General features: G+C 38.5%; 1 protein-coding gene across 1 annotated transcript in view; it reads right to left on the bottom strand.

The window, feature by feature from the left end:
• SPEF2 (sperm flagellar 2) overlaps positions 1-23,202 on the bottom strand; it is a 72,531-nt gene extending 49,329 nt beyond the window's left edge. Inside the window, exons 1-10 of the mRNA XM_082782832.1 lie at positions 23,133-23,202; positions 22,290-22,392; positions 15,077-15,329; positions 13,584-13,754; positions 10,905-11,045; positions 10,143-10,222; positions 8,994-9,210; positions 4,447-4,635; positions 3,111-3,298; positions 1,153-1,321 (exon numbers count right to left, since the gene is read on the bottom strand). Coding sequence (XP_082638958.1) covers positions 1,153-1,321; positions 3,111-3,298; positions 4,447-4,635; positions 8,994-9,210; positions 10,143-10,222; positions 10,905-11,045; positions 13,584-13,754; positions 15,077-15,329; positions 22,290-22,392; positions 23,133-23,190 — 1,569 coding nt within the window. The 5' untranslated portion in view covers positions 23,191-23,202. The remainder of the gene's footprint in view (positions 1-1,152; positions 1,322-3,110; positions 3,299-4,446; positions 4,636-8,993; positions 9,211-10,142; positions 10,223-10,904; positions 11,046-13,583; positions 13,755-15,076; positions 15,330-22,289; positions 22,393-23,132) is intronic.
• Positions 23,203-27,807: the final 4,605 nt, after the last annotated feature.

The raw sequence follows: 27,807 nt of genomic DNA, 5'->3' as shown, positions 1-27,807 counted from the left end.
CAGTGCCCCTATATCGAAAGAAGACTACTGAGACTCTGTAATACAAAAAATATTGACTAAAAAAGTTCATTTTTCATTAATGTTCCCCAGTAACTTTTTCCTCCCTATCTGTCCTGTATGTCCTCCCTTTTGATCTTCAGTATTTGCTTTTTTTTTTTCCACCTAAAGAGAATGATCGTGAATTTCATTACATGGGTGGATATGGCCTGAACAAGGAACTTACAAATAAATTAATCAGAAAAGCACATATTAAGATTGAAAACAAAATAAACTGAACTGCAAGACCTTCCCCACAAACTCCTAAAAAGCATTTAGACTCGTTGTACCAATTTGTTCAGGAGGTGGGTAAAAGCACATGTATATTATGGTTATAATTTCCCAGCCAGTCAAAGACAGGCTACTTATAATGATTTTGACATATTATAGTTAAACAGAATATTTGAAAATACTGATGTGTTTTTACCCCCAAAGAAAAGCATCAGTTACATTTTAATTTGGAAAATATTGTACAATACTTTTTAATTATAACAGGGCGACATTCATTCTTCACCTTTCACTTCTGAAATTACATATTGCATCCTAAAGTTGAGGAGAAGTTTTAAGGTACCTTGTATCCTAACAGAAGGTTAACAAAAACATCAGCCATTTATAACAATGTTTTAAAATGTTCCCATATGAAAATAAATAGATCACCCAAACCAATAAATCTTGTTAGAAAGCTTTCATTCAAAATTGCTAGAATTGCTCTTTTGTAACAGACCCTACTTCTTTTCACTTGCTTTTGCTGTCTACTTCCTCTTGAATTTTTAAATAAGGTAGCATTAACCATACTTTCACATTCCAGTTAACTAAAATTCATTGCATTCCAATTTACTTGTTGGTTCTATGAACTCAGGAGAGAAATATAATCAATGTTATAATAAGCATGAAATTATAACTGTGTTTTCAAATTGTATCAGCTGCCCAATGCTACAAACATAAAATATAGCCATGTATTTCATACAGAATCTGATGTAACACAAAGAAAATGCATATCAAATTCTGATATCAGAAACTACTGAAAGAACAAAATGTAACATCACAACAAGATGTTTATGATTATGTACAATCAGGATGTATTATATTCCATTACGTCTTATCAGTTTGATATACCTTATATTCACCATAATCTTTTTCATCTAACAGATTCATTTTATTCAGTTCTACAAGTTGTTCTGGGCTCGGTTCATTTGGCAAAGGGTGAATTGAGGCTTGTTCATATATTGGTTTTCCATTAAAAAAAAATTCCTTCCAATCACGCATCAGTTTCAATGGAATTTTGCTGCAGTAGAAAACAAACAAACAAACAAAAAAAATGGAATGAGTTCCAAGCCAAAAATTAAGAGTTAGATGTTTGAAAATAGTGGACCCAAATTTACAAGAATTACAATCATGAAATAGGGATATGCTAGACTTGGTATGGTTTATAATGTTTTCTGTAATTACTATAGCTTGTTAGGAAGAAACCATAAAAATAGTCACTGTGTGTGGTTACTTGTACATGTATGACATCAGTAGGTCCTTGTAGGTTTCAGTATCTTTGTAAGTGATTCATCATACAGTATTTGTCTGGCAGAGATGTGTGGTAACAGTTTTGCTGCAACTCTATTTCCCTGCTTCAAAATACTCTTCTCATTTGTGGCATATGGCCTCCCCTCACCAAAAATCAATACAATTTTTCCAGATTTTCCTGGAATCTAAAATTCATTCAGAATTTTATAAGTAATTAAACTCTTGGTTTTTTTGTTTTTTTTTCCCCTTTCATTCAGAAAGGAACAATATTCTTACAGAACAAGATAAACTGCATATAAGTACCAAGTTATTAAGCAATTATAGTTATTGCTAAAATATAAATAGAACTCTGACATGCATGGGTGCTAAACAAACTGTATAAAAACAGCTTAAATTTGGCATATACTCAAAATGTTCTAGGATTACATCCATCTGGAGCTTTTTTTTGTTATTATTTGTTTATTAATGCTTGTAGATGAGGGCTATAACATTAAGGAAACTACATGCATGATTCAAAAATAATTGAATACATACTGTATGCACCCTTTTCAATGAAGTGCACAGAAACACTGACAAAACCTATAGGTAGTGGCAGTAATGAAGATAAATTCTTAATATGCATATTTTGCAAAGGTATTTCAGATATCTGTACATATTGTTCATTACTCAGTAAAAGCAAACATGACACTGTCTTACTGTGGAATAAACTGTATTAGACAAGGAAATCATAACTAAACTGTGTCGAGAATGACTATTTTATCCAGTACCCACTGGGCCAAAATCTATATGATTTCCCTGAAATATAGACATACATATTTCATATGTATATGGCTTAATTATTTAGCCTACAACTACATAAAAAGGTAAGGAAGTTTTTGGCATACTTTCTAATCATGCAAGCCCCCCCCCCCAGTGTAATCACTGAATACTAATGAGAGAACAACAGAGAATCCAAAGCCCTGCTCTGTGGTTTTGGAAACACTACTACATCACAGGCATGTGGAGATTGCTGCCTTTTTAGGACATTCTCAGAAGCCCAGTGGAATTGTGGCGTGTCAGATTAGGGAATCACAGCATGTAGGACCCAGACTTTGGACCAAGTTGCAATTTTCAGAACTGTCCAGGCAGGTTGATATATATTAGGAAATTCATCCTCTCTATATTACTGTTGGGAAACATTCAGCTAGTGGAGCAACCTACTGTGAGATGAGTAGCATTCAGTTTTTAACTTTTAAATGAAGGAATTTCTTCATATAAAACAGAAGTCAGTATTTCTACAAGCTGTAGAACTAGTGAATCCTTGTTTTCTAAGGATTCAAGTTGGTTGAGTTTTCAAGGAATTACACTAAGGCTTTAGCACTATTTCACCTTGTGTTACATATCAGTGAATACTCACATGAAAGGAATATCATAATTTTCTTATGTAAAGTAATTCAAGCTGTCCTGTAAGATACCTGAGGATCCACATAAGACATTACTGGTGCTTAAAGCAGAACAAATCATTAAGCCTAACAACTACCTAACACCTGTTAGTTTTGCCTGACAGCTAACATACTCACTTGTTTGTCAGTATTCGATACTCTCCTACTTTTGTTGACAAGTCAATGATTTGGTCGATCACTTCCCAACATATAGAATAATGCTTTTTATAACGAGCCTGGGCTCTTCCAACAGCATTTTTCTCATGACGTTCTCTTTCTTTGATAGTTTGTTCTTCACAATCAATTTTTTCTTGTTTTGCAAGAGCCTAGAATTTTGTTTTGAAAAGTACATCTGAGATTGCAAACCAAATTAAACTGCAGAAGTGCACTATCCTGGACTAAGAAAATTAACTTACTCATTTAAACCAATAAATGAAAACAGTCACACCAGAGCTGGAAAGACATTGAACACAGACACATACAAAAATCTAAAAACTTCTATTCATTCTATAAGTCCAGTTTGTTTGCTTTTTAACTGCTAAAATATAACAAAAAAAAAAAAAAAAAAAAAAAAAGGAGAAATATATCACTTCTTTCATGAAAAACAAATTAAGAATGTACTCAGTGCTTGGAGGGCAGGGAAACATGAAATGATGTTGTCTGTTCTTCCTAAGGAACAATGCAGATGCTTAGTTTCACTGAAAACTATGATGGAATACTCATTTACAGTATGTGACTAGCGATTTAATTCATCAGATTCTGATATACAAATAATTTGAGATTATTGATGCTGTTTGACCTTTGCAAAGGATTTCTGGTCATTGTAGAGATGTATCAGCAGTTCCTGTGACCGTGTGCTCCTTTTTGCCAAGAGTGCTCTTACAGAAGCACAGCAATCAATAGCTATGGCTGCTGATTATATAGGAGTTCAGATTTAGAGCTGTTAACTATTTTTGGCAGGAGCAAAGTAACATTCCTACTGTTACATTACAGACTGCTGTGGGTGTAACACTTGGCAATTTCTCACAGGATTATGAATTCTTTTAATTTATTAATCTCCTCCAAGATTCAAGGTAGAAATAATGCATGCATGACTGAAATTCCTTATTATGGCATTTTTCAAAAATGGGTGTTAGCTTATTACACCTAAAGGACATGAAAAACAGAATTCTTAAGGCAAGTTTTTCTGTAACTCTTCTGTCATTTTGTCTCTACAAGACTGTCTTTTGACCTCAGCATAGAGAGGTTTCCTTAAAAAGTGAAAATTATTTTGTAAGAAAAGAACAAAATGAGACTTTAAGTTGCTCAGTTATGTCCATTATTAACTGAGCTGCAACTTTAAAGGTATTTAAAAATGATATATTCATCATTGGATCACCCTAGAAAAAGCCTAAATTCTAACAGTTGACAATACAAATTCCACAGATAAGTACTAGAACTGCTACAATGACTCGGGGAGTAAATAATCACTTACTGCCTCACTATCAAGAGCTTTCTGGAACTCTTTCAGTCGTCTATCTTCATACTGTTTTTCCCTGTAAATTCTGTTTTGCCTTAACACTTCTTTCTCATGTCGAACATGCATGAGTTGAACAGCAATCCTCCGCTCCTGCTGAGATTGTCTCATTAGTCTGTAAATAAGTTGCTCCTCTCGGTAAGCCTCCTAAAATGTATGTACATATAAAAATTAGCATTAAGAACAGCTTATAAATTATTTCATAGACAACACATCAGTGTCTTATATGGGAAATATGAGTGGAGTTATATAACATTTACTTGCTAATTTGATACACACGTCCAGAACACTTCTATTCATGAATACTACCTTTGTTAAACATACAAGAACTGTAGAACTATATAAATTAATTCTAAATATGTCTTAACAGAGATACTGAGTAAAAAATACATTTGTTCAGAATAACTCGATTTTAACTTGGATAAAGCCTGTGTGCAATGCATATTTCAAATAATTGCTTCTGAATGTAAAGATATATCCCTTCTTTGAATTACATTGGTCGTTATTTCCCTTATCTGTCCTTGTTCTCTACCAGTCCCCATTCTCAGCCATGCTCCACTGAACCCTTTGAATAAGTCTATTTTTCTACAGTTTTGAACTTCATCCTTTTTTCTCAGGATTCAGGTAAATAACACCTCCATTTAGGAGACTGGGAATAGAGGAAAGCATTCCAACCAGAGGGAAATACAAGACTTCTAGGTAACAGTTTCAGCATTCTCACTATGACAAAGCATCATGCAAAAAATACTTTACTCAATATTATAAAAAAATCATTCTGAACCATTGCTTGAAGCATGGTGAGAGCATACTGACAGTTTGCAGGCTGTGGACCGGTACTTCTCAAAGTTCTTGACAGAACATACTAATATCTTCCCACTACTGTACTTCTTTTCTGTGCTTTGTATCTAAAGCTTAACCTAACCTAAAGTTTTATCCCACAGCCTTCACAGTCCAGAACTATTTCTGAGTTCTAATCAAACGCATCAACTTGCCTTTCAAGCCCTATTGCCAAATATCACTCCTAAATAAGAATATTAGAGGAAATTTCAGATTCCCTGGACTTTTGATTCAGATGCAGAAAAACTGCTATAAAATATAGGTTCAGATTTAAGGACATAAATTTGGAATTGATCTGAAGAGTTCAAATTAATTTTCCTAAGAACAGAGAAATAGGGTAAAACCAGTTAATAGCATAATAAAAAAAAAAAAAAAAAAAAAAAAAAAAAAAGTATCACCTCTTCTATTTTCTTTTAATGTGGTTTATTTTTCATCAGCTTTCTGTGACAGAGAGAGGGCAGAACACACTATATAAATTCACCTCTAAATGAAAATTCAAACTTTATTAAGTATAATCATGCCATTATGAAAGAAATACCAGATTCTACAAAGAAGTCTAGATCATAGATTAGCAGTCTACAAATACCTGGAGGGAAGGGATACCATCCACAGGGACCTGGACAAGCTGGAGAGGTGGGCCTGTGTGAACCCCATGAAGTTCAGCAAGGCCAAGTGTAAGGTCCTGCGTTTGGGCTGGGGCAATCCCAAGCACAAATACAGGCTGGGCAGAGAACGCATTGGAGAGCCCTGAGGAGACTAATAACTATTTAGCTATTTAAATAACTTATTTAACTATTTGAATTTCAATAACAATAACAATAACCTTCAAATAAATTGAAATCTTTGATGGTGATATTACAGAGAAGCCAGTATTTTTCAACAAAAGCTCATTCCATATTTTTAGGTTCTGTTTTCTTTGCAACTGGTAGAAAAACTACATTCCAATTAAATACTGGTGACTTGAAAAGACCAAGCTGATACAAAAGTCCCTCAAAGTTTTGTTTATTTCAGCCAAAATGTGCTTTTTCCTGGCACAGTATCTCATCACAGTGTATTATAGTTTTAACAGCAAAGAAACTATCATGTGGTCATCTCAGGCTTTAATCCCAGAGGGCTTTACCCGCACGCAAGATCATCTCCCTTCAAAGCTTATCACTAAATGAGGATCTGATTTGTAGTGTACTCTTTGTACATTATGTTTCTCTGTGCAGAATTATCATCACACATGCAACTCTAAAATGGAAAACGATGCAATATTAACAATTTTAGATGCACTTTGTATTTTCATATTCATCCTACATGTCATTTGATACACTTTGGGTAATAAAATTATCCAATAGCGCTGCCTTTTGAAGAGCAAATCTGTTCAGATGTCTTCTGTATTTATTAAAACAATGCAATAAAAGAAGGCATGTAACTTTCTGATAGCTTTTTAAATTCCACAGAGAGAAAATCTAAACACCGTTTAAAAATAATGAGTACTTAGAACAAATAATTTGTTGAAACAGTACAGATCAAAGATTCAATTGGGATGAAACTATGTTACTGTCAAACACTTTTATTTTCTGCCTGTGAAAATCTGACTGGCATCACCACATGCTCCGCACAAAGGAGTGCCATGTAATTTTAAAGTACTTTTACTCCCAGACTCAGACTTGTACTACAGTTTGCAGTGTGCCAAGATTCAAAAATTGGAACAAGGTTCTTTTAGTAGACATTTATAGATATGGTCATGAAACACATTAATGCATTCTGAAAACATAAAATTAATTTGATTCTAGATGATCCTATGGCCTGTCTTCAAGTTTTATGTAGTACAAGCATAAAGCCTAATGACTACAGGAAAGCCATGATTTCTGCTTGCAAATCCTTTTTAGTTCCATATCTAATGCAGAGAGATACTAATTTTCAACTACTTTATATAATGTTTTCAATCCTAAATATATATTTATATATACTTATTTCATAGTTCCTTAAATCAAGCAATATGTAATTTCTCAACTCTCATAGAATTCCAACCAATAACTTCTTCCCCTGATAATTCAAAACAGAAGTGGCACTAAATAGATTCTTTTATCTGGTCAGGCTGTTGTTTTGGTCAACTGATCATTTGTCTTTCCTTCTAATCCTTGTAGTCCCTTTATTGTCCCTACACCGAAGATTATTTATTTCCTGGGAAGTTAGAGATATTATTGTTACTTTTGCCTTGCTTTGGAGCCCCACTGGAGACAGTCTGATTAGAAGAACATTATCGGCAATTCCTCCATCTCAAACTGGCAAGGTTTGTTCTGTGACTGCAGGTGGACCAGCCATCTGACCTGGATAGCCCTGGCTGGCTTTGTTGGCTTAGGGCTGCTGTCTCTACCAAACGCCCCAGTAATGGCTGCTGATACCATACAGCCATCAGCTGATAGCCATGGCTATTGGAACCATTGGTCCAGGCTACTGGAGTATACTGGGGCTGTAACTGCTGATGGAAGTTTTTTAATTACAGAGATTTAAGACAGCTGGATAGCAAAACTTCTTCACAATCTATGCATATCAACAAGAACATTATAAAGAATCACTTTGAGTGAGAGCTCAAATACAGCATGCGTGGATGTACAGACTCTTAGTCTAAGCCACGAGAGATATCCTTACTTCCCCACAGAATACTGATCTGGGAGAAATATTGAGAAGTCATCTAATTTCTAAATGTCTACCCCAATAAATTTACATTTTCCTTAACAACTTCAAAAATCTCTCCAGACAATATATGCCAGTGCTTTAAAAAATATATATAATTAATACTTTTTCTTTTAAGAGGAGCCATGCATATTCAGTGCTGTTATTATGAAATACCTGGGGAGACAGGCTCAGCTACAGTGGGTTCAATCTACTTGATCTAAGCTAAGAACTCTAAATGCAATAATACTAAAATATAAGATAACTAGAAATTACAGAAAAACGCCACAAAGGTGTGTTTGATACCATCATTTTTTACAGAGAAGATGTGTGAAGTCAACAATCTAAGAGCTGCTTTTTAAAAAAAGTGTCTGAGGAGGAACCTGAAAAGCCTTATGCTTTCTAGACAAAAGTCAAATAGAATAACCTGCAACAACCATTTTTGGACAAAAGAGACATCCTCCCAAGACACACTTTCATAACACTTCAAAAATCAAAGCTCTGCAAAATAAGTATTTTGCTTCTTCATACTACCCTGCACAACCATTTTAAAATTAATCCAGTCTAAATATAGTTGCAAATACAGGTTTTCAACTGTCACATTTGCTGATTTTTAAGTACTACCATCTTCAGACCCAGAATGCATTTTGATAGTTTAAAGGTCACCTTTTTTTTCATTCTTTTTGGGGAAAATAGCAGGCAGGCCTTCAACTGGTTTTTAATCACCTAAGCCCTGCTGCTTTCATTTCAGCCTTTATGATTTATAAGGATGAAGTATGACATAAAAGTGGTGAGAAAGAATGCAAAACCTTCCATAATTTTCAAGGAATAACACAGAATCACACAGAAATACAGAATTACAATGCATAAAAGTTATTTTCAGAGATAAAATGTATATACTTCCCTTTCTCCCCTTCAAATTTCATTCAGCCCTCAAAAATAGTGTTACTTTGTAAGTATATATTTAGGTTACTAATTGTGCATGGGTTATGTACTTCTCTTACCTCCTGTGCTTCATGTGCTATTAACTGTTCCACCAGCATTTTTCGTCGTCTTTTTTCTCGTTGTTCTCTAGCAAATGTATCTTCCTCCAAACGTTTTTGAATTTTTCTTATATATTCATCATCTGAATAAACATTTAATAGTTCAGGTGCTGTTTGTGCTGTGGTTTCTGGGGTTGGTACTTGCAACTTCTGTGTTTGCAACGATTCTTGTATATCACTGATTAAAAAGATCAAAATATAAAAAGTTTATCGACTTTACGGGACTTACGTTTTTTAGAGGTGTTTTCATATAGATCCCTGTGAAGTTGTATGCAAGTCTGACAAGTGCACAGAATTATCTTGGACAGCAATGTTCATGAGCATTGTGGCTACTTCTTGACACCCTTATACCCCACAATCACCACTGAGTCCAGAGAGCTCCAGACTTTACATAAGCCAACTGCCAAATAGCTCATTTGCCAATATTTAATACAGAAACCTTTCTGCAGAAAGAATTCTGCAGAAACAATAAATTAGGATTGCAGAATATTAAACTTAGTTTACTCTTTATATATAACCAGTCTGAGCACAATTTTGCAGTTATTAATCAGATGTTGCTTTCACACAGAAGTATCCAGAGCAGCATGCATGACTGCCACCTCTTCTAAATTTTGTATACATATCATTAAAGGTGACAGAATGCCTATCGCTTATTCACAAATTAACCAACATCTCCCTCTATGTGAATTGCCTATAAAGCATAATTAAGGAGAAAGGTTACTTTTCTTTGAAATGTGGTACCATGTATATACATCCACCACCTCTCTCTTCTTTCTGCAAGTCTAACCAACAATACAGACTCAATGACTGAAATAAACATAGAAAAAGAGATACACTTTGTGCCCTCTGTGCTGCATATATTGCAAAAAGGAGAGAGGGAAGTTTGAGCCATCCCTAACACAATTATATAAAAACTAGGTAAAAACGCTAACAGCTGGAGCTGGAATACTTGTAATGCTAACAGACATATAGACAATCACTCTAAGGAGAATCACAGTTTAAACTAAGCAAGACATTACATTTCCTTCAAATAGCTGTCTCCACAGATAGTAGGCACCTAAGGTGCCTAAGGTACTGTCTAAGCTTAACAATCTAATATCCAGATATTACCTATCAGAGACTTGGCTGTGTACTGCAGAGAGCCTTCCTGCAATAGACTTCTCAAACTTGTTAATCTCCTTGTAAGTGTCCTAAAGAAATAACATAAAATTTAATGTTTTTATCTTCACAAAGTGTCGTAAGGAAGCTTCAACTATTTTTTCACAGAGTAAATACTAGGGAATGATTTATGCTTCGTGTTAGTACCACAAAAAAGTTTACACTGAAAATACATTGAGCGTCAACTACATCAAGATGAAAGGCAAGACGATTTCCTTCTTCTTTTCATTTCTATTTACTTCTTCCCTTTTTCTTATCTACACCTATGTTCACCAGATAAAATCCTAAATTTTTGCAGCTTTCCATCCTGCAAGATACAGTTTGCATAGGACTCTACTAGCTCGTATAATTCCCACTATTCAGGGATTTTGCAATAAGGTATTGTGGTCTATGTTCTGCTTTTACTAGCTTAAATTTATCCCTAATATTTATTCAAGCAACTCTGTTTGGATACTCTACATTTAAAAGTATCTATCTATCTATTTATTTATGCAATAAGAACTTTCTCTTCCTTCAAAACAATTTTTCCTGTGTAACAAATGTTGAATCACACATATTTTGCCCAGTTCACATTGAGTCTTCTATATAATTTCACAAGTTGTATCATCAGCTTTAGATGGCACAAGTACAGTATTCCTAAGTGTAAATGCTTCCAGAAAATAATGTTTTCCCAGTTCATATAATTGCCATTAATGAAATATAGATGATAGTTACCTCTGCTTCTCTTTTCTTCTTTAGCAATTTTTGGGCTTCAATAGCTTTTATTGTGTGGTTTGGTCGTGGCTTTGGAACCTGTATAATGGCTGCTTGAATCCTGGCCATTATTTCATTTTGTCTCCTTCTTCCCATGCGATGCTGAATATTTAACATAATGTGTTCAGATACTTGAGTTGAAACAAAATATACTATGTAGACCTAATACACGATATATTTACCCATGAAGGAAATGTGATTAACCCATAAGGAAAAAAATATCTTTTAGGAAGAAAAATAAAAATAATAATAATAAAAAAAGAGTGACAGAGAGAATAGCAAATGATTATTAAAAAAAAAAAAAAAAAGATTCATTAAAATACCATGAAAGTTGTGGATGAACACCTCCCTGGAGGTGTTCAAGATCAGGTTGGACAAAGCCCTAGGCAACCTGATCTAGTGGGTGGCATCCCTGCTTATGGCAAGGTTGGAACTAGATGATCTTTAAGATCCCTTCCAACCCTTCTATGTTTCTATGATGAAACAGATGCATTTTAAATTAAAGCATCACTCCACATACAGAGTCATTTGACAGCTTTTCAATATGCTAGTACATATTCTCAATAGTTGAGAATGAAAAAATATTTTAAGTACCAGTATCAGAAAATCAGATCCATGCAGTTGGACTGGAAGATCTTTGAAGGTCCCTTCCAACCGAACTTACCTATCCTATCCTATCCTATCCTATCCTATCCTATCCTATCCTATCCTATCCTATCCTATCCTATCCTATCCTATCCCATCCTATCCTATCCTATCCTCTCCTGTCCCGTCCCGTCCCGTCCCGTCCCGTCCCGTCCCGTCCCGTCCCATCCCATCCCATCCCATCCCATCCCAGCTATGCCTGCATTAACAAGGGATGAGGTGCAATAGAAGCATGTCTGTAAAAAACAAAACAAAACAAACAAAAAAAAAACAGTTTGTACTCAATGCCTGAGAGGCATTTAAAGGGTTGTATTAAATGTTAGTTCTAGTCTAGCACCTGTTTCTAGTTAGAATTCAGAACAGAAACTGAAAAACACACATACTGTGAGGCAATGCTACCACTCAATACTGAGTCTCAGATGATTAAGCATTAGCAAAAATTAAATTGACACCATTAAAGTGCACTACAGATACATGCAGTTAAAAGAAGAGTTGTGTGGGAAAAAAAAACATTTTTCTACAAAGATTCAAAGAAATCTAAAAAATAAATATGTATAAAATCAAATAGAATTTTAAAAAATTCTTTAAAAAAAAAGTCTTGAAAATCTTTGGGATATTGTTCATATTTTCTTTTGTAGATACTTGAAGAGTCACTTAGTCATTTATTTCCATTCTTGTTCTTGCAGTGGCAACAGAAGAACTACATGTAAATAACCACTGAAAGATGCTTTTAATTAGCAGCTCCACAGAAAGGGATCTAAGGGTTTTGGTCAACAGAAAGTTGAAAGTGAGTCAACAGTGAACCCTGACAGCCAAAAGGGCCAACTGTACACTGGGATGCATCAGGTGTTGCACTGTGCTGCTGCAGCCTCACCTCAGGTACTACCTACAGCTTTGAGTGACACAATATAAGAAGGACATAAAACAAATTTTGAGTGTTCAAAGGAGAACTACAGAGATGGTGAAGGGGGTGGAGGGGAAGACATGTGAAGAGCAGCTGAGGTCCCTTGCCAGAGGCCCAAGGAGAGCAGGCTGAGGGGAGGCTTCATGGTGGCCTGCAGCTCCCTCGCAAAGGGAGCGGAGGAGCAGGTGCTGAGCTCTGCTCTCTGGGGACAGTGACAGGACCCAAGGGAACGGCATGGAGCTGGGACAGGGGATGTTCAAACTGATTATTAGGAAAAGGTTCTTGACTGAGAGGGTGGCTGGGCACTGGGACAGGCTCCTCAGGGCAGTGGTCACAGCCCAAAGCCTACCAGAGTTCCAGAAGTGTTTGGACAACGCTCTCAGACAAATGGGTTGATTTTTGGGTGGTTCTATGTGGAGCCAGGAGTTGGACTCAATGACCCATGTACATCCCTTCCAACACGGGACATTCTTTTGTTCTTTGATTCTAGCCATACAAAACTCATCTCCAATTAGTCAATTTCTAATTCATCGTGGCTTAATATTCCTTGACTAGGAATTCCTTGACTGCCAATTCTTCTATATAAACTACAGCCTGTACTTTGGAAGAGTGTTCCCATATGCTGAAAAAAAATAGTTCATCTTTTTGATTTAATGAAAACATCCACACAGAGCTAAAAGATGCACTGAGGCCATATCCACTATACATGTAGGTCCGATTCCTTATATCTTTATCCTGCTTCTGAACAATGCTCCAACTTTTTCTTTAAAATGAAAACTTTCACAAACCTCCTTTATAAGAACACTTTAAACACTTAGAGTTGTGAAATTGACACTTTATCTTCAAATTTCTTAAGATTTTTCTTGCATAAAAACATGCAAATACAAGTACTCTTAACAGAATGTCATTTTGAAATATTAATGTTTTTTAATGGTCTTACAAGACTGTATTGGCTTTGTATCTCCACCTCAATGCTTTCTAAGAGCGCCCTCTTTCTTTGCTTTTCTGTAAACATGATGGGGCAGCAAAACTATGTATGTGATCTTAAGAAAATACTTCTTCAGAAGTCTCTATTAAATGTAATTAGTCACCTTTTCAATGTCTTGGGCTCTTTGTTCCTCTCGAAGCTTCTGAACTTTCTGTTGTTCTGAAATATGTATACGAGCTATTTTATCTTCCATTGCTTTAGACTTCATTTCAAAATGCTCTGAAACCTGCTGTAGCTGCAAATCTGCCTGACGTGGTGTTAAAGATTTCAAACGCTGAAATTACATTTCAAGATAGTCAAGTCAGAAACAGTAAGAGAAATTGTACTTAAATGTGACAATTTTACGATAGTTATTTAAAACTATGTTTTCTGGTGTTAATATCCACAGAACGGTATCTAAACATGGTGGAGTTGTGTTTTGTTTGTTTGTTTGTTTGTTTGTTTTAAATAAAGGACCAGCTCTGTTGAAAAGAACTTGCAGAATTGAACTTGAACAATGCCAAATGGAAATCTAAGACATTCAACTTAAACATAAGAAATTTTTTTTTTCATGGAAATGTTGCTCAATAATTTGCCCAGATATTTTATGAAGTCTCCATCTTTGAAGACATTCAAGAACCAACTGGACAAGGTCCTGAGCACCCTGACACAGTTAACTCTGGTTAGAGGAGTAGGGTGGCTGGATTATGTGACCTTCAGAGCTCCCTTCCAACCTTAACGATTTTATGATGAATGTATCTATTCACAGGAGCAATCTCAGTTGCTTTATCTTCTTTAAGCTATTCATATATGTGAAGGGATGTCATGGCTGTTTGGTGCTATCTCTACATTTGTTGGTACACTTTATGTTTTGTTAGGATTTGTGCTAGAAAAAATGTGAAGTTTCACCGAGCTGAATTTGATTCGTGATGAATAGCTTCTTAAAGATTGCTCATCCTGGTAACAAATTACGGTCTGCACATGCTGAACATTACTGTTGAAGATGAGAAGAATGTCCTTAACAGAATGTACTACACAAATAATGCCTTCCTCTTAGATACTCTCTTTGCCTTTTTATTTTCCTCTTTGCATTATTCAGCATTCGGTTACTTGGCCAGCTGGAGTCTAGTATAAATATATGGGGAGACATGTAACAGAAGGAATCAAATCACCATGGACAACCAACACAAACTAATTTCCCCTTCAGGAAACATTTATACCTAATTTCATACCTCGACTACAAAGCTGTCTGCAATCTGTACTGATCAAATAAGTATGACAGCAGCCACTGAACAACTTCTAGTCTTTGTTGTTATACATATTTTAAGGTGGGAGAGCAGGTAAGATGGAATAAGCCAAAACAAAGGAACACAAAACAAAAGAACGAAAAGGAACACAGATGGTCATTATCCTCATGAATCACAGATTAACCAGGCAATCCCAGTGTCTATGTATAGGACATGGCAAAGGATTTCATCTTTTCCATAGAAGCATACTGGTTTTGAACAAGAAATCTAAAAAGCAGGGAGGGGAAGCATGAAATATGCTTGAGAGATACATGTAAATAAGCTACCTTATTTTCCTATACATTTATACAAAATTGGTATAGTTAGCTACCTCTTGATACAAAACACTTCCGATAGACTTGAGCTTTGCAGGTGCTGTAGGTCTCATTGCTTCCATGGCTACTGCAGTGAGCTTTGTTTTTCTCTTTTTTTCTAAAGCAATGTACAATTCATACAAAAGCTTTGTTGCAGCCCCATGCTGCCCTGTCATGATGTCTTGGGCCACATTCTCATTAAACTGTACACCAAGGAGGTGAAGCGTGGGTTCCAGGAGAGAAAAATTGTTAAGTTTTGCACTTGCAACCCTATGTGATTAAAAACAAAGAAAAAAACAAAACATAAATGTACTTTCAATTCCAACTTGCTGCAATAAGCATCGTCATCACATTTATCTCATATCAAGATAGGAGGGGGAAAAAAAACACAGTGGACTTTCTTAGAGTGATGTGATACACACTTTGTTTTCAATTTTATCCTGTAGTACATGCTAATAGATTGGCCTACTAGGAATAACTTTGGGGGAAAAATAGAAGACACATTGGGTTATATAAATATTGATACATGCACACAAGAAGTACAACTGACAGCAAAAGCTTACTCCAAATTGCAGCTAAAAGTATACCATCCACAAAAGGTAAAAGGAACTAGAATGAAGTTTATTAAACTGTATCAATCCATGTGAGCTCTAACCAGCCAAAATACAGGAAATTAAAAACAAAACAAACAAACGAACAAAAAAAAAACCTATGTAATCTATTAACCCTCACACCTTGTCATTTTTTTTCCTCAATAAAAAGAAATAGACACATGGCTTGGTGTAGTGTTGAAAAATAAAGACTGTGGTCCCAGTAAGCAAAATTTACATTCAAAAAAGAAATGGTGGATTCCAGATAAATTATTTTTCTTGATGTATAGATTCTCCTGTGGAAACACTTGAGATCAGTAGATAGGCCAAAAAGAAGAAAAAGAAATTATCAATATCTCACAATTAACATGCTATCAGATTTCGTTCAGCGAATCCATAACTACTGGCTGAGTCAGAACATTTCTATGCTGCTCTATCACTTAATTTCGTAATAGTTCATTTACATGAACCAAAAAGGTTTTGAGGTCAGTAGAGCAACACCATAATTCTACAAAAATGTTGAATTTTAACTTGAAGACCTCCTGGTCTCTCAGAATTCACAATACTCCTAAATGAAACAGTCCTGGAGTTAATCAATCTCACTATAACAATCCATGCCTTATTTCTTATACAATTATATATAAATTTAGCTTACAGCTATTGAAAATCTTTCTGCAATTGATTCAAGATTAAGGTGACACCCACTGTCAGAAATCTTGGATGCATTGAAAAACTGTGGTGACATGACCTCTTAATTTTTTATTGCGTAAACAGATCAGATGGAAATTCTTAAACATGCTTGATAATACAAAGATGTTCTAAACCTTATCTCAAGATCATTTTCAGAGATAAGACAAAACTATAGTATTTAATTTTTCAAATACGGACAGACTAACTAGAAGATGTTTTCCAGCAGTGTTTCTTTCAAAAAGGTAGTACCACTTTCTCAATTATTATTCTCTTCCTCTTATGACTATATATATGCCTATGTTCTATATAAAGAACTGCACAACACAAGCAGCTAATATAGTTAAGCAATAACTAATTAGTTATAACTAATAACTAATATAGTTAAGCTTGAGAAGGTCATCAAAATGACCACCCATTCTTTTCAGTTATTACTCTCTAGATTACAGTTGCCCATACTTCCTCCACTGCCACACCAGTAGTTACGATCTTCCCTTGGTCTGTACTAAAACATATTAGAGTGATGACAGTTTACCAAATGACCCTTGAATTATATAGTACTCTCAAAAATTAAAAGTATTACTTTATAGATAACTAGTAAGATTTGTCAAGCATGGGTTCTTCCAAGATTCCAGGACTATATAATGACTATTACACAGAAATAATTGCCTTTAATGTGCAGGAGGAGTATCTTGGAACTGAGGAAATATTGTATCAGTTCAGTTATTGTATTATTGTATCAGTTAATAGCTGTTAAAGGATCTATGTCACTAGCAAATGTAAAAGGAAGAGAAGGCAGAAAGTATCAAAATATCCTGATGAGGTCATGGAATATCATGGTAAAGAATACAACCTTCCTTCCTCTCATGTTGGTTATTTCAGGACCTTAATAATTGTTATGGCATTTTCCTTGACCTCCTCCAATATATCCAGGTCATTCTTGTACTTGGGAACCCCAAACTGGACACAGCATTTCGGATAAGGTCTCACCAGGGCTGAGTAGAGCCTCCTTCACAGAAGAAGGGAATGGTTGAGGTTGGAAGAGACCTCCAGAGATCTAGTCCAACCCCTCTGTAGGATCACCTAGAGAATGTTACACAGGATCATATCCAGGCATGTTCTGAATATCTCCAAAGGAGACTCCACAACATCTCTTGGCAGTATGCTCTAGTGTTCTGTCACCCTCACAGTAAAGAAGTTCTTCCTCATATGGCAATCTTTGTCTTCAAACTGATGGCAAAATTCTTCTTGACATAATCCAGGATGCTAAATAGCCTTCTTCGCAGTAAGTGTACATGGCTGACTCACAGTCAGCTTGTTGCCCTCCAAGGCCTCTTTTCTGCACGACTGGTTTCAAGACAGTTGGCCACCAGTTTAAACTGATGCATGGAACTTTCCTTCCCAGATACAGCACTTTGCATTTCCCTTTGCTGAACTTCATGAGAGTGTTGACAGCCCTTTTCTCCAGCCCATCAAGGTCCCTCTGAATGGCAACCACAACCATCTGCTCTATCAAACACTCCTTCCAGTTTTGTGGTCTGCAGACTGACTGAGGTTACACTCTATCTCATCATGCAAGTTGATAATAAAGATGTTAAACAGTTTTGGTCTCAGAATTGACCCCTGGGTACATTACTAATCACTACTTCTCAGCTGCACTTTGTGGTTCTGGTAACAACCTGGAAGTTCAGCCAGTTTTCAGTCCACCTCACTGGCCACTTCCCTAGTCCATACTTCATTCGTTTCACCTCCCTCGACCACAACTCATCTGTTTCATCATAGAATCATAGAATGGCATGAGTTGGAAGGGGTCCAAGGGACATTAAAGACCATCTAGTTCCAACCCCACTGCCATAGGCAGGGATGCCACCCACTAGATCAGGTTGCCCAGGGCCCAATCCAACCTGGTCTGGAACACCTCCAGGGATGAGGCAGCCACAGTTTCTCTGGGCAGCCTGTGCCAGTGCCTCACCACACTTCTACAGTGAAGAATTTCCTCCTAACATCTAATCTAAATCTCCCCTCCTTCAGATTAAAACCATTCCACCTTGTCCTGTCATTATCTACCCAAGTAAAAATTCACACTCCATCTTTTTATAAGCACCATTTAAGTACTGAAAAGCTGCAACGAGGTCTCCCCAGAGCTTTCTCTTCTCCAGGCTGAACACACCCAGCTCTCTCAGCCCTTCTTCACTGGAGAGCAGCTCCAGCCATCTAATCGTTTTCATGGCCCTCCTCTGGACCTGCTCTAACAGCCCCATGTCCCTCTTGTGCTGGGGGCCCCAGCCCTGGATGCCCCCAGGTGGGGCCTCACCAGGGCAGAGCAGAGGGGCACAATCCCCTCCCTCCACCTGCTGCCCACCCCTCTGTTGCTGCAGCCCAGGACGCAGTTGGCCTTCTGGGCTGCAGGCACACACTCCTGGCTCGTGTCGAGCTTTTTGTCCACAAGAGCCCCCAAGAGCAGCAGGGCTGCTCTCACTGAGTTTTTCTCCCGATCAGTTTTTCTCTGTCCTCATGTCTGTGCTTGCCCCAACCCAGGTGCAGCACCTCATTCTTTGACTTGAACCTCATTAGTTTTACATGTGCCCACTTCTCAAGTTTGTCCAGGTCCCTTTGGATGGCACCCTTCCTTCTGTTGCACTGACTGTACATCTCAGTTTGGTGTCATCCGCAAGCTTGCTGAGGGTGCACTCAATCCCACCGTCTATGTTGTTGATAAAGATATTAAACAGCATCGGTCCCAAGACAAGATAAAAGATAAAGATAATTTTATCTTTAATATCTGTTAAAGATACTAAACTGCACCCATCTTGGTGTCCCTGAGGGACACCACTCATCACTGGCCTCTGCCTGGACATAGAGACATTGACCACCACTCTCTGTGTGTGGCCATCAAGCCAATTCCTTATCCACAGAATGGTTTACCCTTCAAATCCATCTCTCTTCAATTTGGAGATCAGGATGTCACGTTGGGCCATGTTAAAGGCCTTAAAGAAGTCTAGGTAGATGACATCAAACAATTGATGCAGTCACCCTGCCATAGAAGGCCACCAGATTGGTCAGGAATGACTTGCCCTTGGTGAAGCCATGCTGGCTGTCTCGGATCACCTCCTTGTCCTGCATGTGCCTTGACACTGCACCAGTGACTTCACCTGACTGCCAGGACTTTTCAAATATGATGGAGAGAGGCTTGGCAACTCCATCAGCCAGTGCCCTCAGAACCCTGAGATGCTTCTCAGCAGGGCCCATAGACTCGTACCTGTTCAGTTTCATCAGGTCATCTCAAACCTGCTCTTCACTTAAGCTGGGAAGGACTTTGCTCCCCCACCCTCACATACAGGTTCAGGGGAATGAGAGACATGGGAAGCCTGACTGGCTGTGAAGACTGAGGTAAAGAAGTTGAGCACCTCAGCCTTCTCCAGGTCTGTCATTACCAATTCTTCCTTCTCATCCCTCAGAGGGGACACACTCTCCTTAGCCTTTCTTTTCTGGCCCATGTACCTACAGAATCCCTTCTTGTTGTTCTTTGCATCCCTTGGCAAGCTCAGTTCCATCTGTGCCTTGGCTTTCCTGATCCCACCCCTGCACACCCAGACAGCAACCCTGTACTCTTCCCATGCTTCATGTCTCTGCTTCCACTGCCTGTGCATTTCTTTCTTGCACCTCAGCCTGACCAGCAAGTCCTTGCTCAGCCATTCCATCCTGCCTTCCCTGCTTGCTTTCCTACATGGGGAATAGAGAGTTCTTGTGCTGTAAGGAAAACATCCTTAAAGAGTGGCTAGCTCCATTCTGCTTCTTTGTCCCAAGGAGCAGTGTCCCAAGTGATCCCATCCACTAGGTATTTACATGGCTGGAATTCTGTTCTTTGGAAGTTCAGGGTACTGACTTTGCTCTTTGCCAGGCCCATATTCCTCACGATCAATAACTCAAAATTCAAACTTTGTTGGAGGATGTCAAAAGTCAAAATAAGCAGCACATATTGATCTTCCCTCTTCCACTGAGCCCATCACCTCATTGCAGAAAGCTGTTATCAGGTTAGTTATGCATGATTTCCCCTTCATAAAGCCACAGTGATAACTCCCAGTCATCTTCTTGTCCTTAATATGGTTGGAAAATGTTCCCATACTCATTAGTTCCATCAGTTTTCAGGAACTGAGGCAAGGCCTCAGTTCTTGTTCTTGACCAATTCCTCCTTGCTTTCCTTGAAGAGAGGAGTGACATTTCCAGTCCTAAGAAATCACCCCCAGTCACCATCACCTTTCAAAGATAATTGAGAGTGACCTAGCAGTGACATCAGCCAGGTCCCTCAGCATTTGTGGGTGCATCCCACAGACTTGTGTATTTATACCATTTTTAATGTTCCTTAAGCTAATCCTCTTCCACCAGAAGTCTTCCTGCTAGTCTTAAGGGACTGGGATTCCTGAAGGCAAGTTTTACCAGCAGAGACAGAGAGAGAAGACATTAAGTACCTCAAACTTTTTTCTTTTTTCTTTTTTTTTTTTCCCACTAGATCCTGTGCCCCATTCAGCAGTAATGTTTTCCCTAGTCTTCATTTTGCTGTGGAAATACCTGTAAAAATCCTTTTGTTTGCCCTTCATGCCCCTCACCAGTTTTAACTCCAGATGGGATTTGGCTTCCCTAAAGCCTCCCATGCACACTCAGAGACTGTTTGTCAAGTCCTTGTCCACCCAACACTGCTTCCACATCTTGTACATGTATGCTTTCTTTTTGTGGTTCAGTTTAGTCAAGAGATGCTTGTTCATCCATTCATGCCTCCTGCTGCCTTCATTGATTTTCTTCACAATGAGATGGACTATTCTCATACTTGAAGGTGGTGACCTTTGAATAAAAATTCAGCCACTTGTCCTGGACACTTCTACTCTCCAGGACTGATTTGTATAGGATTCTTCCAAGCAGGTCCCTTAACAAGCTTCTCTCCTGAAACCTATAGTTGTGATACTGTTTTCAGCTTGTTCCCTCCTCTCAGAATCCTGAGGTCACCATCTCACGGTCACTGCAGTCAGTGCTGCCCCTGACCTCCCTTGTTTGTACGTATTAGGTCTAGCAGAACATGTCCCTTCTTCAGCCCCTCAACCACCTGTCTCAGAAAGTTATCATCAATGCACTTCAGTATCCTAATGGATTGCTTGTGTCTGTCCTTTCCAGCAGATATCAACTTGTTTCTCCAGATCACACCCTATTGTGCATCACCACATCTGCTGAGAATGCATTCACTGTCTCAGCAGAGTTTCTAACCTCTCCTTGCATCTGTTGAAAGGGTGCTTGATCTTCCCTAATGAGAAGTCATCTGGGAACAAAAGCTCGGAGTATCCTTTTACCTTATAGTTGTACCCTATCTATCCTACAGCTTGGTAGTTGATAGAGCTTTTTAGATGTTGCTAGTGCTTGTAGAAGTAAAAGCCTCCTTAAGCTATCAGTGGGTACCCTAATGTTCTTCCAAGAGCCCCCAGGAGTGCTTCAGTATTCTGAAATGTTCCCAAATTATCTAGAATTTTGAGAAAGAGAAACCAGAAACTGCTGTCTGCCTATTAGCTGCACTCAAGCTTCTCTCCTACAAGTTGGTAGGACTTGAATAGGAAAAAAACTTGAGTATCCCAGTCTTCATTCAACTTATGGGGACAATGTCAGAATCTCCAGCATTAAAGACATTCTGAAGGACTTCTGTGATTCTATGACTTCTAGAACCTTTGATCTAACCTGTTGCTACCATAGTTACATTCAAAATGTGTAATGTTTGTAAAGTAGTATGATCAACTTTGGAAATAGGAAGCTTGGCTGCGCATCAAATAGAAGTAGTTTTTGACTTATACTGATGGTTGCATTAAATTTTGGTCAATTCCACGTCTTCTCCCCTTTGCACTAGCAAATTCCAACTGAAAAATAAATATTTTGTCTGATTCCTGCAACAGACTTGTTATCCGTATGTACTGACCTGCTCTGTGAAAATTTATTAAAGTCATCCTGAAGGCCATATTTGTGTAGAAGTTCTCCAAAGAGGTAGCCATTAGAAAATTCTTCAGCAAACGATCCTGGAACTAAGTTGTTTATTTTTCCCAGAAAGAATAACATAATTAAAATAATTCATACTTTAATTTTAATATTACTCACTATTGTTTTTATGACAAAATCAAGTACAAACCTTATTAAATATTTCAAAAGAATTTTAGGAGCTGCCTTTTTAAGCCAGTAATAGGTTTTCTTTCAGTGCGGTTATTTTGCAACATCAGCTTCGCACAATCAATTAATTCTCCTTTTCGGTGCTGAAAATTAAAACTTTGTCGTGGTTGTCACCCAGACAATGGCTAGAGCTACGAACAACGATCGCTAAGCTTTCTGCAAACTTTGTCGCGGCTGTCATTGGGACAGCGGCGATAAAGGATAACCGTGAAGTTTTCTGCTGGAAAGTGTTAAACACAGAGTTTTTAGAGCTGCGCTTCCACGGAGAGTTGTGGGCTCTTGTGGAACAGCTGCTTCTCCAAAGCCAGCATCCCAAAACGGGGCAGTGATTAAAGGAACTGTGTCCCCTGGAGACACAGATAAACATATTTATGTACATATATGTATATATATGTGTATATATGTATATATATCCACCCTCTCCTCACACCTCCTGAGGGTCTGTGTCGCCTGGCACCCCCCCCACACACACCCGAAGGCCACCCCCCCCTCCTGAGGGCTCTCCTCATCAAACCGCCGGGCTCCGGGGCACAGCAGCGGGACTCGTCCCGGGGGCTCCCCTCCCCGGCCGCAGGCTTTATGGCCCGGCTGCACTCACCGAGGCTGCGGGAGAGCCGCACCTCCCCGTTGAGCCACCCGCACAGCACCCCCGCCATCAGCGCCGCCGCCGCCGCCCCCGCCCTGCCTGGCACCGCGTCCCGTTGCCACGGCGACCCGAGCCCGGCGCATGCGCGGAGGGAAGGGGCGACAGCCCCCCCCCCCACCTCACCCCGCCCGCTCTCTCTCTTGCCCCGCCGAGGGCCGCGCATGCGCCGCAGGTGGGGCGGGTGTGGCCGGGGCGGGGAGGCGAGGAGGAAGGTGAGCGCGCCGCGGGGGGGGGGAGGAGAGGAGAGGAGGGGGGGGGGAGGATGCGCGTGCCCGCCCCCGCCGCCAGCGGCGCGCGCGCGCGCACGGCCGTTGGCCAGCCGTTAACGCCTCGTTGGGCGGGAGCGGGCTGAGGGGAGCCCCGTGGGTCTGAGGCGGGGGGGGGGCTGCTCCAGCTGCAGGGGGCTGCGGTCCTGCTGGGCGCCCCTCTGCCCTCCTGTCCTCCCCGCTGGTGTTTAATAAAGTGTCGCTGCTCCCCCCCCCCCCATCCCCAGCTCCGCCTCGGCCGCCGGTGGCTGCGCTGCCTGCCGTGTTGGCGCTTTGCGGAGGGGGGACTCGGGCTGAGAAAGCGCCCTGTCAGGAGGGGGAGAACGAGCCCGGGATAAATTGTTCGCGGTGGAGAACGCCAAACCGCACCGATGGTCGCGTTGGCTGGGTGGGGAAGGGGGGGGGGGGGAGGGAGGGAGCGCGAAAAGTGAAAACGCTGCTGAGGGGGAAATAACAAAAAAATAAAAAAAATAAATAAATAAAGCACACGCTTCAAACTGGCAGTGCTACACGTTTGCAAGGCTGTTTTTCAACAGTGCTCCTTGTGTAAGGAGTCTGAGTGAGGCATCCGAGTGCCAGTGCAGCTGCTCGCGGGGCTCTGAGCGCCGCCAGTTTGGGGCGTTTCAGGATTGCTCTGAAATCATCGGCTCTTACTGCATTACTTCTCTTTTTTACTGGGTCGTCTTTGGTTTAGTATCACGTTGAAATAAATACTTTGAGGAGTTTTGGTGCCCTCGTTTTAAACAGCGTGCTGCAAAAATGTGGAAATAGAGAAGAGATCTACATCTGGAAAAAGCATTGTACCCCATAGGAATTTAAATCCTTTCTTTCCAGGAATATCTAAAGTAGATTGAAGTCTTCAAGTGTCTTTCACTGAATCCTAAAGGATGACTTAATCTAGAGAAGAGCAGGAGGATCTAGTGGTTAATGATGGGCAGACAACAAATTAAACATTTTTCAAAAGTGACAATGACTTGACATGACTTTGAATACTATAGATTCTGTACCTTTAGAAGTCTTTCATTTAATCTCTATGCTTTTACAGAAGGTGTGCTTTTAATCAAAATAAATTACTGAGTTTTCTTAGAAGAAAGGTATAACTGAACAGTTTATGTCTTAAGATTGTAAAATTAGTGGCATGAATGAATAAAGTAACAAACTTCAAGAGAGGGGAAGTACATTCAGGGCATATTTTGTATCCTTTTGAAGTTACAAAGTTTTGTGCATGTGGTAAACTATAAAAATACCCACACTTCAGAGGAAGTAGAAACCTTGATTTTTTTTTTTTTTCTAATATAACGTTCTTAGTGAGAGTATCTACCATGTGGGTGTGTCTTTGATATGTCAAAGAACAAAGAAGAAATTTGTTTTAGTTTTTTTGTGGAATTCTTTCCTCAGCTCAAGTAATTACATATATATATATATATAATGTATATAATACATATATATATTTAAATATATTTAAATGTTACTGTAAATAGTCATTTATATTAAGTTTAGAACTACTTTCCATATAGCCTCTGACTTTGAAAAGCTGATACGTATTTTCAAATCTATCATAAGCAGTGGATTAACATTGGTTTGATCTGCTCTGGTGGACATGATAAAATCCTACTCAGATAAGCGAGATTTGTGAGAAACGTGAAATCCTTCATATAATTAAATTCTATAGTGGTTTCTTGTTTCATCTAAGCCTGTCTTAGCTCTTAATAAATTAATGTAGCTTTCTAACAGAATTCTGAGTAGTGATAGGATGTTGTAGTAATCAATTTTTTTACTTCAGTGTCTTCCTGATTTAAAGAACATGTCTGCATTCTGCATGGTGAAAGCTGAGTCTGCAGAGTGTTTAAAGGAAAATACTTGCAGACAACAAGTAAGGTAACTTTTTCCCTACTTCTGCCTTTCCTGAAATTGCTTTTTTTTTTTTTTTTTTAATAAGGTGTGTTTTTTGTTTTTTTAATTTCTTAATTCTCTGCTAAGAATGCCAGTGGGACTGACTTGGAAATTACAAATTGATTTCCTGTGGCATACTGTACATTGGATAATGTAACTTTAAGACACTAATACTAGACTGTAGAATGCATCTGCTGTTTTCACCAACAAACCTGTGATTTTATTTTAAGTTTATTTAAATGTATACATACAAATTTATTTTAAACTTCATACATCCTCTTATGGACTTGCTTTGAGAGAGAATTGCTTGTAGGTTATATCTATAATGGCCAAAGGAGCAGAAGATCTCAAACAGGAACCTGCTGAACATAGACAGAAATGAAGTGTCAGGGACTGTATGCTGCTTTTCATTCCTTCTGGCCTCCTAAAAGAAACTGCAAATATGAAGATTATGTCACTCACTCTTAGTTATTCAAGCCTACAGATGTTGTCAGTATTAGTTTTTAATCACATGGATGTAATAGTAGTATGTATATGGAATAAAAGGACAAGAATCCAGTTTTTAAAATTATGAACAAAAGCTTGGACTTTTATCACAAAATGACAATTGAAGAACTTTTAAAAGTTGAAGATCCTACTCTGAAGGGGGAGTTAGGAGGAATGATCTTCTGAATACAATGAAGATTAAAAAAAAGCAAATGGAGACATTTGGAATTCTTAAATTGCATTTAGGTTGAAGCTGTGAATGACAGTATCAGCCTAACATACTGTGTAATTAAACAATGTGTGGTTTCAGGAGTTTCATTTTTTGCACTGGAATTTGTTGCTGCATCGCTAAAATTTTTATAAACATGCTAATTTCCTATTTTTTGTAACTTTGTTTTTTATTGCTTGCCATGTCTCTTGGTAAGTTGCAAAAAGGCTAAATAACATGCATGTTTGACAGTGTTTTTTTTTCCCACTTTTCCTTCTCTGGTTTGATTATTCATTTTACTTTGCATGTCATTTATTCCCTCTAGCGTGATCAAATGACCACATCCTCTTTGAATCCTAGTTTCGACTATATTTGTCCTGCACAGATGCTTTCCTCCTGTCACCTCTGGATCCTCATAAGCGTCTGTACTGAGGACAGAAGAGGATCAAGTGCTAAAGAAAGGTTTAGAAATTTCCATGATCTTGAAGTTTGTGCTACAGCGTGTTACCACAGCTGTTTGCTACTAAATCAGTGAACTCCGTTCCCCATACTGCCATTTTGAAGTCATAATTCTGGAACCCTGTCCTGACTCCTACCCTGGTTTTCCTTGTTGCCACAAGGCAACAGTTATACTAATTCAGACCAGATGTCTGCCTAGTCCAGTTGCTGACATTAATCAATAACAAATTCTGGGGAAGAGATTAGGGGAAATCATATCCTGAAACCTGTAGTTACTCCCTCCACAACATTCTCACCCACTGACTGTGGCTGAAGGACTTTTCTGAACCCACATAAGCTTGTACAGTTAATTACTTCCATGAATACATGCAGACTGGTTTTGAATCTGTGTAAATGTTTAGCATTGACAGTGATCTGTGGTAAGGTGTTCCATTCCTTAACCAGGCTTTATATGAACACGTTGTTACAATTCATTATGTGAAGTACATTGTTTTGTGTATTTTGGAGTTGTGTTCTCTACATTTTACTTTCAGCGCTGTGGTTTTTCTGTTATTTTTAAACAAGAGCATTGTGCATCTGAGTTGCAGGCTGACCTGATGTTTCAAGTGCTATCTTGCTTCTAATAGCTGTGTCACCAAAAACTAATAAGTAATAGATACGGTCTATATGTACATTTGGTGTCAAGCTTTATTCTCTCTCTTTCACTGTATTGGGGTTGGGGACTTCTGTCTCTGGAGAGAAACTGAGGTTTCTCTTGCATATTTAGCTCTTTCTATTTTCTGCATGAAGAAAGCTAAAATGTGAGTGTACTGTATAAGTACAGTAAAAAAAAACAAGCACAACTCCCCCTTTTAAGTACATGTAAAATAAACACTGGCAATGCTAATGTGGCTGCATACAATGTGTATTAAAGAATTGCAGTTACTTGTTAAGTTACCTCTTTGTATTTTAATCAAGTGTGTCACCTTTGTTCAAATAGAGACAAGAATGTATGATGCAGTCTGAAAGATGCCAGGTACACTGTGTTCAAGAAAATATTGTAACTGAGTGCATTGTTTTCTGTACTGCAAAGTAAATTGTCAGTGTGTAGGTTCAACTTGAATGTCAATAAATGACTGGGCAAGATTAAGGCAAGAGAACTGCAGACATGTTCTGACATTATGAAGAGGAAACATGGTGAAATGCTTCCCATATGAGGAACAGTATTATGTCTGGCTGATGTTTGATTTATTTTCTTAACTGGTAACCAAGTGAAGAAAAAGATAATTTAGCCTGTTGTGCAAAACTGAACTCACCAGTTGCATCCAAAGACATG

The sequence above is a fragment of the Aythya marila genome, assembly GCF_965140915.1.
Source record: "Aythya marila genome assembly, chromosome: Z".
NCBI classification, from domain to species: Eukaryota; Metazoa; Chordata; class Aves; order Anseriformes; family Anatidae; genus Aythya; species Aythya marila.
This window is presented reverse-complemented; position numbering and strand designations above follow the sequence as displayed.